This window comes from Coenobita brevimanus, chromosome 71 (genome assembly GCF_032717465.1).
Source record: "Coenobita brevimanus isolate Jiangsu-jjx chromosome 71, ASM3271746v2, whole genome shotgun sequence".
Lineage (NCBI taxonomy): Eukaryota > Metazoa > Arthropoda > Malacostraca > Decapoda > Coenobitidae > Coenobita > Coenobita brevimanus.
The window spans coordinates 34836333-34851226 of record NC_137024.1 but is presented as its reverse complement, the minus strand read 5'-3'; the positions used below and the strand labels follow the sequence as shown (position 1 = coordinate 34851226).

Genomic DNA, 14894 nt, shown 5'->3' with positions numbered 1-14894 from the left:
CTCTTATACTCTGCCTTTTTCTCATCCTCTTGTAACCTTTCCACTCTCCTTGCAACTACTCCTTCCTCTCGTCTTTCCCTTCTTCTATTCCTCCATCTTACTTGAATCCTAATTCTGGCCACCACCAAGTAGTGGTCAGAAAGTCCACTCCCCCAACCTCTATAAGCTCTTGCATCCATTACACATCTTCGCATCCTTTCATCCACACACACATAATCAATCATTGCCTTCCTTTCATTCAGTTCACCACCCACCCTTCTCATCACTCGCCATGTATACCTGTGGATCATTTTTTGCCTGAAGAGGGTATTGGCTATCACCAACCTCCTCCCAGCACAAATGTCCACTAACGCACTCCCATTCTCATCTATCTCAGAATTCACACCCCACTCACCAACTATTCCATCCACCTTCACATTCCCAACTTTACCATTCATATCACCGATCAAAAACACTCTCTCATTCCTTCCAAACTTTTCCATGCACACTTCTACATTTGTCCAGAACTCTTCTCTCACTCTTCTAGCACGATCTTGCGTTGGCGCATACACACACACAATCGCCCACATTTGTATTCCAACTTTCAACTTTACCCACACAATCCTTGACCCAACTGATCCATACTGTCTTATGCTCTTCTTCCATCTGTTACTCACAACTATACATACTCCTTCCTTTGCCCTCTCATTCTCACCTACTCCTGCACATATACCCCATCCATACTCCCATTCTCTCACACTTTCTCCTCTCCACAACTCCTTCCCTACCCTCCAAAAGGAGAATGGTGGAATATGGAAACTTTGGCTCCCAGTTCACTAGGTTCATATCCAAATAAGCCTGGGATTGTAACAACAACAATAGCATTTGCATTTTTCATGAACTCACAAAGGAACACTTTTCAAACAGAGAGTGGCTGGGGCAAATGCAAAAAACACCTGTAGACGCCATGAATTCCTGAAGCAAACTGGGCTCATGTGGTTACGCATTGCGTGATGCGGTGTGGAGGATGCTAAGAGGACAACCTGGCAACCATAGGCATGGGCGGATGAATACACAAAGTCTCTATCTATCTATTGCCAGACGCCTCAATCCCGTTTGGGGTGGCCACAAACAAATCGCCTCCAAGTCGCCCTGTCCCCCGCCATTTCACTGCCCTGCTCCCAACTCACACCCCCCTCTCTCATATACCTCTCCACCCCATCCCTCCATCTCATCCTCGGCCTCCCCCTCCCTCTTCCCCCCTCTACCTCACTCACATACACTCTCTTCGTCAGTCTTTCACCCTCCATCCTCTCCACATGGCCAAACCACCTCAGTGTGTTCCTCATAACGCTTCCTATCACATCCACATCCACACCACAACGCTCCTTTATATCCTCATTCGTCAGCCTGTCTCTCCACGTGACTCCACAGGCTCCTCTTAAATAACTCATTTCCACTGCTCTCACTCTTGACTTGTGTCCTTCCAACAATGTCCAAGCTTCACATCCATACGTTAGAGTTGGTATCACAATACTGTCATGTAGTAACTTTTTTACTTCCATGCTCACTTCCCTGTTTCTTATCACTGCTTTCAAAGAACCAGCAAACCTTTCTTCCCTGCTGTACCCTTTCAAGCACTTCACCCTCCAAACCTCCATCCTTACTCATCACACTACCAAGTACTTAAACGTACTCACATTTTCCAATTCCTCACCATCCAACCTCACTGTACATTCACTAACTTCACCTCTCTCAAAGACCATCACTTTACTCTTCCCTACATTCACCTTTAGATTCCGTTTATTACACACTCTCCCAAACTCATCCACCAAGCCTTGCAGCTCCCCTTCGTCTTCACTCAACAACACAGTATCATCTGCAAACAACAGTACAGGGAGTTTCCAAACACTATCCTCTCTCACCAGGGCCACTCCAACATCCACTACCCTACCTTGTACCTCTTTTATTACCCCATCCATGTACAGATTGAACAACCATGGAGACATGACACATCCCTGTTTCAACCCAACATTAAAAGAGAAAAATTCACTTAGTTCACCATCCACACACACTGCAGCCTTCGCACCATCGTACATACTCTTCACAGCATTCAACAACTTCCCATCTACTCCATATATTCTTAACACTTTCCACAATCCTTGTCTATCCACCATGTCATATGCTTTCTCTGAATCCATGAAAGCCGCATACAACTTCTTTCCCTTCTCTAGAAACTTTTCCACTAAAGATCTAAGAATGAATATCTGATCTACACAACCTCTTCCCTTCCTAAAGCCTCCCTGTTCTTCTCCAACTAATTTCTCTGTTCTTTCTCTAACTCTGTCTATAAGTATCCTACCATACACTTTACCTATTATACTAAGAAGACAAATGCCCCTATGATTACCACACTTCATTTTCCCCTTTTCCTTTGTACAAGGGAATAATTATACCTGACTTCCAATCCTCCGGGACTCTACCTTCCTCCCAGGCCAATCTGCACATCTTCCACATCCATTCTACTACTATCTCTCCCCCATGCTTCAGCATTTCACCACACACTCCATCAATTCCTGGGGCTTTCCCCAATTTAACTTTCTTCATTGCTTCCACAACTTCTATCCTACTGATTTCTTCCTGTCTTCTCACCTCCCTCCTTCTCCCAGCCACTTATACTCGCATTACTTCCATCCTCTATGTTTAACAATTCCTTAAAGTGTTCTCTCCATCTGCTCACTTTTTCTCCCTTCTTCACTAGTAATCTACCATTTTTATCTTTCACTCCCCTGCTAACTTCACTTCCACCCTGTCTTACTCTTTTCACTTCTCTCCAGAACATTTTCTTACAGTCCCTCCACTTTACACTCAAATTCCTTCCAAATTCCTCATCCACTCTCTTCTTACTCTCTCTTACTAATCTTTTCACCTGTCTCTTTCTTTCCACATATAACTCTCTCTTCCGCCTCTCAACTTCTTCCACGCCCCTATTTCTCATCCATTCATTGTATGCTTTCTTCTTTTGTGCCACAGCCTCTCTCACCTCTTCAGTCCATCACGCTGTTCCTTGCACCCCCCTCCGTCTTCTCTTCCTTCCACACACCACATCACATGCTGCACATATTTCTTCTGTAAATATCTTACACACACCTTCCACTTCTCCCATCTGCTCCAATTCATATTTGCCCAATCGCTCCTCCATTTCTCTCTTATACTCTGCCTTTTTCTCATCCTCTTGTAACCTTTCCACACTCCTTGCAACTACTCCTTCCTCTCGTCTTTCCCTTCTTCTATTCCTCCATCTTACTTGCATTCTAATTCTGGCCACCACCAAGTAGTGGTCAGAAAGTCCACTCCCCCAACCTCTATACACTCTTGCATCCTTTACACATCTTCGCATCCTTTCATCCACACACACATAATCAATCATTGCCTTCCTTTCATTCAGTTCACCACCCACCCTTCTCATCACTCGCCATGTATACCTGTGGATCATTTTATGCCTGAAGAGGGTATTGGCTATCACCAACCCCCTCCCAGCACAAATGTCCACTAATGCACTCCCATTCTCATCTATCTCAGCAGGCACACCCCACTCACCAACTATTCCATCCACCTTCACATTCCCAACTTTACCATTCATATCACCAATCAAAAACACTCTCTCATTCCTTCCAAACTTTTCCATGCACACTTCCACATTTGTCCAGAACTCTTCTCTCACTCTTCTAGCACGATCTTGCGTTGGTGCATACACACACACAATCGCCCACATTTGTATTCCAACTTTCAACTTTACCCACACAATCCTTGACCCAACCGATCCATACTGTCTTATGCTCCTCTTCCATCTTTTACTCACAACTATACATACTCCTTCCTTTGCCCTACTACAGAAACTTAATAAGTCAGTAACACAAGAGCTTCCTTCCCCAAAACCAAATTGTCTTAGTGTTATCTCTTCATTTTCTTCTAAATACTTTATTCATTTTTTTCTAATAATTTTCCCATTTTACAAACAACACTGGTAAGTGATACAGGCCTATAACTGAGTGGATCTTCCCTATCTCCTCCCTTGAAGACTGGCACAAAATTTGCTCTTTTCAAGTCTTAAGGTAACTGTCCATTTTCCAGACAGCTCTTAATGATGACATAAACAGGCCACACTAATTGGTCAGCACATTCCTTTAGGATCCATCCAGCCACACCGTCTGTTCCCATTGCTTTCCTCACATCCAAGTCCCTCATCAGCTGTAGCACCTCATTCACGTCAACTGCAATTTCCGCCATTCTCGCCATCCGCGTTCAATTTCAGTTTCCCTAAATTCCTCTTCCAACACACAGACTGACTGCAGCTTGCTGTTCATTATTTCGCACAATTCTTCTTCTCTTTCATCAGTTTCATCTCCATCCCTCAATCATATTATATTTTCCTTAACTTTCACTTTCCCATTTACAACCTATAAAATAGCTTAGGCTCTTCTTTACATTTATTTATGATATCTTTTTAATATTTCCTTTCTTCTCTCTCTGCACCCTTACATATTCATTTCTTACCTGCTTGTACTCCTCCCAAGCCCTTTCACTATACTTTCTTATCACTTTATTCCATGCTTTTTTTCTTGCCTCAAGTGCCATTCTACACCTATTGTTAAACCATTCTTTCTGCCTTTCCATTGCTGTGGAGAATTTCAGGACATATTTACTAACTCCTGTGTTATATACTTCTATCAATAACTCATATTTCTCATTAACATTTCTGATTACATTAATTTTTCTCTTCAGGGAAGCAAAGTTTGCCTTCCCATAATTGTATCTATTTTCTCTGTGTGCTTTTCATCTCTTTCTCCTTCCCTTACTCCCACCACTTCCATCTCAATAACCACATGATCACTTTTACCAAAGAGGCATTGGTGGGTTATGTTCTTCACATCATTTGGGTCCTTTGTGAATACAGTGCTAAATCCAGCCTTGATGGTTTGTCATCTCTAATTTTTGTATTTTCTTTAATTAATTAAGATGTTCATGACTGGTGTGGGCATGCAACAAGGTTCTGTGATGTCCCTATGGTTGTTCAATAAGTATATGGATGGGGTGATGAAAGAAGTAAAAACACGGGTAATGGATAGGGAGATGGCCTTGGTAATGAATGGTGATGGGTGGAATATCTCAAATTTGTTGCATGCTGATGATGCAGTGCTACTTGCTAATACTGTACAAGAACCTGGTAGACAACTGCAGAGTTTTGCTGATGTCTGTGAGGGTCTGTCCTTGAGAGTAAATATATTAACGAGTAAGTGATGGTTATTAACCCTTTAACCGCGGGTGTCATCCCAGAATGACATTGCAAAAACTGGACCAAACCGCGGGTGTCATTCTCGAATGTTTGTGAATATTTTGAATACCGCGCATTTTTTCCGTGCGCCAATTGTTTCAAGGGAGAGTAGCTATTAAGTTCTTTCACTCCAGCCAACCCCCACCTCCCTCCTCCCACCCCCCGGGCCCCCACCTCCCACCCCCTGGGCCCCCCACCCCACCCCTGACCAAACACGCATCAGTATCTGTCCAGCTGTGTGAGTGACAACACCGCTGATGTGGCAGTGAAGTGCGGGCAATTACAGTGCCTTTTACCTGCCTCAGTGAACACAGAGTGGGTGTTTATCGTATGTGCAGTGTTCATATATGTTTATAGTATTATTATCAGAATGAGGTTGGCATTTGGTAATGGTGTGTGAGCGAAAAATAGTGATTACAACACCGCTGATGCGGCAGTGAAGTGCGGGCAATTACAGTGCCTTTTACCTGCCTCAGTGAACACAGAGTGGGTGTTTATCGTATGTGCAGTGTTCATATATGTTTATAGTATTATCAGAATGAGGTTGGCATTTGGTAATGGTGTGTGAGCGAAAAATAGTGATTACAACATCGCTGATGTGGCAGTGAAGTGCGGGCAATTACAGTGCCTTTTACCTGCCTCAGTGAACACAGAGTGGGTGTTTATCGTATGTGCAGTGTTCATATATGTTTATAGTATTATCATCAGAATGAGGTTGGCATTTGGTAATGGTGTGCGAGCGAAAAATAGTGATTTTAGATCGCTCACTCCTAATGGCACTGCCCATCCAGCGATAGTCAACGAAATCATGAAACCTACATCATTGCAAAGCCGAAGGTTAGTACTTTCTAATGGTACCTCATTTTTCGCTCTAGATTTATTCTGTGCAGAGTTATAAAGGTTTAAAGTTTGTTTACATTTTGGCTGGAACCCCCGCGGGAGAGGCCAGTCGGGGCAAAACAATGCCCGCGGTTAAAGGGTTAAGAGAGAAGGTGACTCCCAGTGCAAAGTTGCAGTGAATGGAGAGAGACTGGAATTGGTGAGAGAGTTCGAATACCTGGATACAGTGATAGAAAAGAGAGGAAAATGTGCAAAAGAAGTTGAAAGTAGAGTGACACAAGCAATAAAGATAGCTGGTGTAGTGAAGGCCTTGATAAGAAACAAAGGCTTGAGTGTTAAAGCTGCACGAGGCTTACATGAGGGAGTGTTAGTGCTAACTTTAACATATGGATGTGAGATTATGGTGTGGCATGAAAATGATAAGAGTAAGAGCAGTGGAGATGGGACTGCTGGGGAATGTATGTGGAGTACAGAGAGTGGATAGAATACAAACTAATGTGATTAGTGAAAGATGTGGGGTGAGGAAGGTTGTGGACACCAGAATCAAAGAGTGTACTGAGATGGTATGGTCATGTGGAGAGAACAGATAACGATAGAGTGGTGAAAAAGATATATCTGAGTGAATCTGAAGGACAGAGGAGGCGAGGTAGGCCAAGGAGAAGGTGGAGGGATATGGTGGATGAGTGTATGAGGAAGAGAGGTTTGGAAGTCGGTGAGGCTAGAGAGCTGACAAGAGATCGAGCTGGCTGGATGAATATTGTGAGAAGAAGCACATGATCAGGGCTTTGGCACCCCCTTTTAACATGACAGCGTTTGGATTGACTCTATTGGATGTGTTTAGGTGAAGCTACAGAATGTGGTGAATCTTTTTGGCACATCAGATAGAGCCAGGATTCTGAAGGCTTGAATGGTGAGCGAATGGAAGTGTGGCCCATTGGATTGGGCAAAATTTGGGCTGTCTGGACATTGCTACTCCTCACTCTGCCCTTAGGTGGGAAAGGAGGTCTAGATGATGATGATGATGATGATGATGATGATGATGATGAACATGTTTGCCATCACCAATTCCATTATTTCCCTATGATACCTCATTGTTCTCAGCATCCATACTTTCCCAATCAACTTCTATAAAATTAAAATCTCCCATGATTATTATTCTATTTCTTTGCTCAATTAATATTTTTAGCTTAATAATGGATTCTCTTATTAACTGTTCATAATCTTCTTTTGTCCATGCCCTTGTTTGGAGGGGCATATCATGAATTATTAAATCTATTTTTTCTCCATAACAGTCCTCTATTTCCATTCCCAAAAGTTCAGCCTTGGTCCTTTCAATTTCTGTATTTTTTGTTCTTACCTTCAGTACAGATTAAAATTATTACACCTCCTCCAAACTTGCTTTCTCTATCCTTCATCCAAATATTTTTATAATTTTTTTTTTTTAATTCATCACCCAACCCTACGTTGCCCCATGAGCAGCATAGCAGCCTGGGGCTAGGCAAGATGGTCCTGACATTTAAGATGAGAGTGACTGGCCTCATTCATCCGAAAGTGGCATTATGTGAGCAATAAACCCCAATCACCCCTTGGATATGAATCTGCACCGGCTCAATCTGATTGGAGCTCCCTAATTACCCATTACACCACCAGGTGCCAAAATTTGGTTATATGGTTACCACTCAGCGTAGTAAACGGTTTCCTGATGTAACATAAACCATTTAGCATGTCACTCAGTGTAGAGTCACTGAGGAATGAAGGAAAGAAACACAAAAGAGGGAGTGAAAAGTCACCCATAGGCAGAAGGACGAGGAAAGAATAAGGGAAAGAAATACAGAACAGGATGAAGGGAAAGAAGGCTGGAGGAGACCATAGGGCAGACACCCAAGAGCAGCACTACATCAAGTGAATGGATGGTGAGTGCCCCCACCTACCATCATATTATAATTGTTCCATCCAAATTATTTTGTATCAACATCTCGGGGCAATTTATTCTCCACCAAGCAAACAATTCCAGGTTTCATTTATATAGTCTCCAATTTCCCCTTTCTTAAATGTTAACCCATCTACATTACTATACATGATACTTAGACTTACTGCCCTGGTATTACCTTTACTCATTGTTCTCTTTTTCATATTCACATCCATCCCCCTTGTTTCCTTCACTTCTAGTTCCTCACATACCACTTCATTACTTTCATATCCATAAAAAAAAAAAAAAAAAAAAACAAAAAAAAAAAAAAAATCCTCTGTCCTCCTGTCATTTTTTTCCTTTGTGCGTTCCTTCAAGGATTTTAAAACTTCTCTTTCCTCTTCATTCAAATCTATTCTTCATCATCATCATCCGGACCTCCTTTCCCACCCTAGGGCACGGTGAGGAGTAGCAATATCCAGATAGCCCAAATTTGCCCAATGCAATGGGCCACACTTCCATTCACTCATCATGCAAGCCCCCGGAATCCTGGCTCCATCAGATACGCCAAAAACATTCACCACGTTCTGTAGCTTCGCATAAACATATCCGATTGAGTCAATCTGGACACTGCCACGTTAAAAAGGGGTGCCAAATCCCTGATCATGCACTTCTCCTCACAACACTCATCCAGACAGATCGATCTCTTGTCAGTTCCCTAGCCTCACCAACTTCCAAACCTCTCTTCCTCAAACACTCATCCACCATATCTCTCCCCTTTCTCCTTGGCCTACCTCGCTTTTGCCCTCCTACAAATTCGCTCAGGTATACCTTTTTCACCACTCTATCGTTATCCATTCTTTCCACATGAACATACCATCTCAGGACACTCTCTTTGATTCTGGTGTCCACCGACTTCCTCACTCCACACCTTTCACGAATCACATTATTTCGTATCCCATCCACCCTCTGTACTCCACATACATTCCTCAGCAGTCCCATCCCATCTCCACTGCTCTTACTCTTGACTTATCATTTTCGTGCCACACCACAGTCTCACATCCATATGTAAAAGATGACACTAACACTCCTTTATGTAAGCCTCGTGCAGCTGCAACACTCATGCCTCTGTTTCTTATCAAGGCCTTCACTGCACCAACTATCTTCCTTCCTTGTGCCACTCTACTTTCAACTTCTTTTGCACATTTTCCTCTCTTTTCTATCACTGTACCCAGGTACTTGAACTCTCTCACCAATTCCAGTCCCTCTCCATTCACTGTAACATCGCACTGGGAGTCATCTTCTCTCTCAATAACCATCACTTACTCTTTTCTACATTTTCCCTCAAGGCACAACACTCACAGACCTCTGCAAAACTCTGCACTAGCCTATCAAGTTCTTGTCCACTATTTGCACGCAGTACTGCATCACCAGCATACAACAGATTTGTTATATTCCATCCATCACCATTCATTACCAATGACCTCCCTCTCTCCATTACTCGTGCTTGTACTTCTCTCATCAACCCATCCATATATATATTGAACAACCATGGGGACATCACACAATCTTGTTGCACGCCCACACTGATCGTGAACCATTCACTTAGATGCCCATTGACCCTTACATATGCCTCACTACCATCATAAAAACTCTTGACAACACCTAGCAGCTTAACGTCTACACCGTACATGTGCAAAACCTTCCACAATCCTTATGCTTTTTCCAGATCCATGAATGCCATAAGCACCTTATGGTCCTTCTCACAAGCCTTCTCTGCTATCTGTCTCACTGCAAATATTTGATCCACACATCCTCTGCCACTCCCAAAGACACCCTGTTCATGACTCGCTAGGACTTCTGATATCTCTCTTACTTTATAATTTTTCCATATACCTTCCCTACCACATTCAATAAACGTATGCCACGATAATACTTGCACTCACTTCGTTTACCTTTATTTCTGTACAGGCGTACAATCACAGCCTTTTTCCACTCTGGAGGCAGTTTCACTCATCCATGCCTTTTATAATATTTTCCATCCTTGCCTCTTTACTTAGTTTCCAGGTCACTTTGAGTATGTCATTTACTATACTTTCTGATGACGAATTAACTCTCATTAGTCTTTTCTCTACTTTCCTATAAGGCACTTGATTTGAGTCTCTCACACGTCTCACACATCTAAACATTTCTTCCTCCTCCCTGTTTCCAAATATTACCACACATCTGCTCCTTTCTCCTGTTACTCTCACTATTTTCTCTTTCTTCTTCAATATCTTCACTATGTTTTCTTCCATTTTTTTCTTGTTTATTTCCCTTTCTTCCTGAATGCTTTCCCTTAAGCCAACCACTTCTGTTCTTCCACATGTGCCCACCTTGCCTTTTGCTCTTCTAACATACTACTCACGTTCTCCGTTTTGTTACTGCTCAATTCTGATTTTCTCCTTAATTCGATACATTCTCATTTCAAATTCTCAATCTCCTAGTTTGCCATCTCATTGGCCTGTATTAGACTTTGAACAGTGTCTTTGGTATTTTCGGGCATGTTTCTTGATACTAAATCCTCCACTTTCTTTTCTAGTTCACAATTTCTCAAAATCAACATTTTAACTAAATCCATCACACTTGCTTCATTGTCAAATCCTGGAAATTCAGGTCCCTCAATGTTTACACCGTCGGCCATGTTTGATGGTTGGTTACAATACTAACAGCTGTTACTGAAATTCCTGTGAACATTCATGTATACTCACTGACAACAGCTCTTTACATTTTGGCAGACTATATTAACATACAATACTTTAAACTTCAGACAAGACTATATGAGACAGGACAAACATAATTCCTGGACGCTACTTAAGATTTGCAGAGGTGGTTGAGACATGTCTGTTCACTCTGGCTGGTCCAGTGTGTGTGTGTATTTACCTATTTGTAGTATACAGGAATTGAGCAATGCTCGTGTTGTCCTGTCTCCATATCCACATTTATCAAGTCTACCTTTACACACATGAATGTTTTTCTCAAGCACCACCTCTTTGTCTAAGTCGTTCCAAATATTTAAGTATTTACCTAATATACCTAATTGTGATATACACGGAATGTACTATGCTCGTGGGTTTCCGTCGCTGTTTCTCAATAAGTCAAATTTAACTTTAAACTCGTTTAAGTTTTTAGACTGGACGATCTCTTTGTCCAGGCTATTCCATAAGTCTATACTTCTGTAAGGAAAGCTATATTTCTTGATATCCTTCAAGCAGCTTGACTTTTTCAATTTCATTCCATGTCCTCTTGTTGCTCTCTTATCCCATACAAACAGATCTTCTTTGTCAATTTTATCTACTCCCACCATGGTCCTGAACACCGCAATCATGTCTCCCCTCTTTCTCCTTTCCTCTAACGAAGGCAAATCCAGTTTTTCCAGCCTCTCTCTGTATGACAGGTCTGTCAGACTGGGGACCATCTTGGTTGCTGTTCTTTGTATTCTCTCAATCTTGTTTATATCTTTCTTTTTGTGTGGGGACCACACTACCGCTGCATATTCTAACCTGGGGCGGATCATGGCCACTATCAATTTTTTCATCATTTCCTCATCCATATAATGAAATGCTACTCTTATGTTAGTCAAGAGTTTATAAGTGTGTGTGTGTGTGTGTGTGTGTGTGTGTGTGTGTGTGTGTGTGTGTGTGTGTGTGTGTGTGTGTGTGTGTGTGTGTGTGTGTGAGAGAGAGAGAGAGAGAGAGAGAGAGACCAGGGTGGGGGGTAGCAGGGCAGCTGGCTGTCTTGTCTCCCTCCCAGTCTCCTTCCCTATCCCCCCACCCACCCCCACCCCTGCTGGTCTCCCTCCCTGTCCCCTCCCCCTTCCCCACCCCCACTTGTCTCCCTCCACCCTTCCCCACCCCTACTTGTCTCCCCCATCCTCCCCCACCACAGCATGTTTTGCTCCCCATCCTCCCATCCTCCCTGACCCCCTCCTGCCTGGCCCACTCATCCACTCTTGCTGCATCTGTTGGCCTGAATACTGTACCTTCCTGCATGTGCAATCACAGCAATAGCATTGTTTACGAGGATAATTACATTACCTATGGTGTCTCTGTATCAGCCTCTACTGACTAAGTACGGTATGAGAGTTTGGGTTTGGGTCTGGAATGCATCTCTGGCTTTTCTTCTGTATCTTATGGGGTAAAACTGCTTCGATATCCAACGTATTCGTTGACCGAACACTCCCACCGGTATGCAACACTGCCGAATATTGGGGTATGGATGTACCAAAAACTGCCTACAAAAGTGCAACTGCAACTTATAAAACTGAGTTCCAATTTCCCCAACCTGCAGTGTCAAGTATATGAGCAAAGTTGTGATATTTTGGAATACACCCAACATAATGTTTGCACTAAATACCCACCTTCTCACCCAACTTTCTGCGCACCAGCTTGTCATAATAATCCTCCACTGCCAGAATGAAGGGCACAGTCAGCATGGAGAGGTAGTAGCCAGCGTACACACCGTGCCAATATGCAGATGCCAGCATTGTCAGTGCCTCCCTGGTAACAACAAATCTTTTACTCCTTCAGGACAGTAATGTCTTTTTTTACTCTGTTCTTTCTACTACCAAACAATGTTACTCAGCTTACAAAACCCACTTCAATTAGCAAGTGGAATAAATAAAAACATACACAGTAGGAAGTAGGCTGTAACTACAGCTGATAAAGGCAGCACCCCTACAGAGGATGAAAAAGCTGTTCATATAGAGAGCTGATGCTTCTGCTTCACTAGCCCTTGGGACTAGCTCCTGGCCATCCACTTTTGCTGAGCTTTTTCAGTGTCTTATTAACGTGAAGAATAGGTCACCATAATCTCACAAACATATTTCTCAAATGGTCCACTGTACTCTATGCTATATGCACTTTACACTTCACACATCTTACCCTACTAGGACACTGGTTGGCACCAGCATGGGCATACAGTCAGAGTAGTTTACTCAATTACTACTGGCACACATGAAGGGAGACATTGGATGGACTCCCTCAATGTGGCTTTGGGCCAGGATGGGGCTGGGGCTATTCCTGTTTCCCCCATCTAGGCTCAAGACTGTAAGAGCAGAGTGTGTGGTCCATCTCAACCTTTTATTTATTCCAACTATGGACTACAGATGCTGCTAGAGATCAAGCAGCATGGAACGCTATCATTAGGTGGCCAAGGTAGATGCAAGCAAGCGTGCTGAAACCTCTATAAACAAATCAAAATGATACAGCAGTAGGAATGAAATTTTAATGTCATCATTATAGTGAAGCAGTTAACCTCTGGAATGCAAGCTACAGCTCCACCCATTTATAAGGGAGTGTGAGCTACAGCCAAGGCAGTGCTCAATGACAGTTGCATTTTGAATTCCCTCTCCACAATCAAGAAGAACAGACAGTTTACAGTAACCCTCTTCTTATCCCACAGCCACCCAACACTGTCCTAGTTTCATTTATGATGACATGGAGGGTCATAACATACTGCCATCTCACGTCACACTTATTCAATTATGCATTGCTATGCAACCTGCTACAAACAACAGGAGAATGAAGAAATGTTTTTTCTCCACTGTCATATGCCCTGCATGGATATCTAGCACTGTACTGCTGGCAATCCACATTAACCCCATTACATACGATGACTCAAAATGAGTCAAAATGGTGTTAGTCTGAAGAGGAATCAATGACACACTATGACGCACTTGTTAGGTTTGGTCTGAAGGGATTCCGATTAGGCAATTCTGGACAAAAATATTCACCAAAATTTATATTTTAGCATGAAATGTTTCAATATTTGATGCATCGTAGAGGAGGGTGTCTATTTCCAGGCCAAGACTCTCAAACAGTCGTCATTCTCTTGGTTTTTGGTTTGGGGGGGGGGGGAGAATTTTTTTGGCAATTTACTCGAAAACTATTGGTCGTATCAGAATTCTGACAACACCTTGTGAAAGCTCATGAAATTCTGCATCTAGACATATGCTTAGCTCTTGCATTATTTGGGCAAAATTTTGTGCCAGAGTGTAGGCCAGTTACTTTCACTGTTGAACAACAGTATTCTCACTGCATTTCGGTACTTTGACAGACCTTTTACTCATCAATTTTGTGTTTTTATTAGCTTATCTTATAGTATAAACATCAGGGAGGATGATGGTCTACAATTTTTTTTTTTTTTTTTTTTTTTTTTAATGTGTCCGACTCTGGGCATAGGCTTTACAGCCTGCTATATACCATTATAACCAATTTCTGGGGCAAATAAAATACATGTGAATGTTTTCCTTCGTGCGGGAGTCCAGCCTGCCCTCGTGGCATTTTCTCTGATCATGTCACACATACTTACACAAAACTTACATTGCACTGGGGGGTTAAAGGTTTCAATTATTCACAGACTAATAAACCATCCTACAATGCAGTTTAAGTAAGTAAATTCAGATAGCTGATAATGTTTCAACATTCTGGAGCACTGCAAAGGATTTCCTGGCATTCACAGTTAAATTAAGACTGCAGGGACTGTTTGGGAATACCAATTATTCACAGATTTTTGCCAATTCCAGGCAAGTTTTTTAACATATCCTCCCAAAACATAGATGGCCAACTGCAATGACTCAAAACCTAAATCAAGTTAAATTTTGGTCAAACTTGGAAGGGTTCAAAGGCAGGTAAGTTAACTGTGGAGTCCATGGGTTAATTATGGAGATCAACTGTCATGTCAAAAATCTATCTATCTCCATCTATTGCCAGATGCCTTAATCCCGTAAGGGGTGGCCACAAACAAATCGCCTCCATGTCGTTCTGTCCCCCGCCATTTCACTGTCTCGCT

The 14894-nt window shown here is 42.5% G+C and overlaps 1 protein-coding gene across 1 annotated transcript in view; it reads right to left on the bottom strand.

The window, feature by feature from the left end:
* Positions 1 to 14894, bottom strand: part of frj (membrane bound O-acyltransferase domain containing farjavit) — a 179931-nt gene that overhangs the window by 44514 nt on the left and 120523 nt on the right. Inside the window, exon 8 of the mRNA XM_080277842.1 lies at positions 12463 to 12601. Within this exon, the coding sequence (XP_080133968.1) occupies positions 12463 to 12601 (139 nt within the window). The remainder of the gene's footprint in view (positions 1 to 12462; positions 12602 to 14894) is intronic.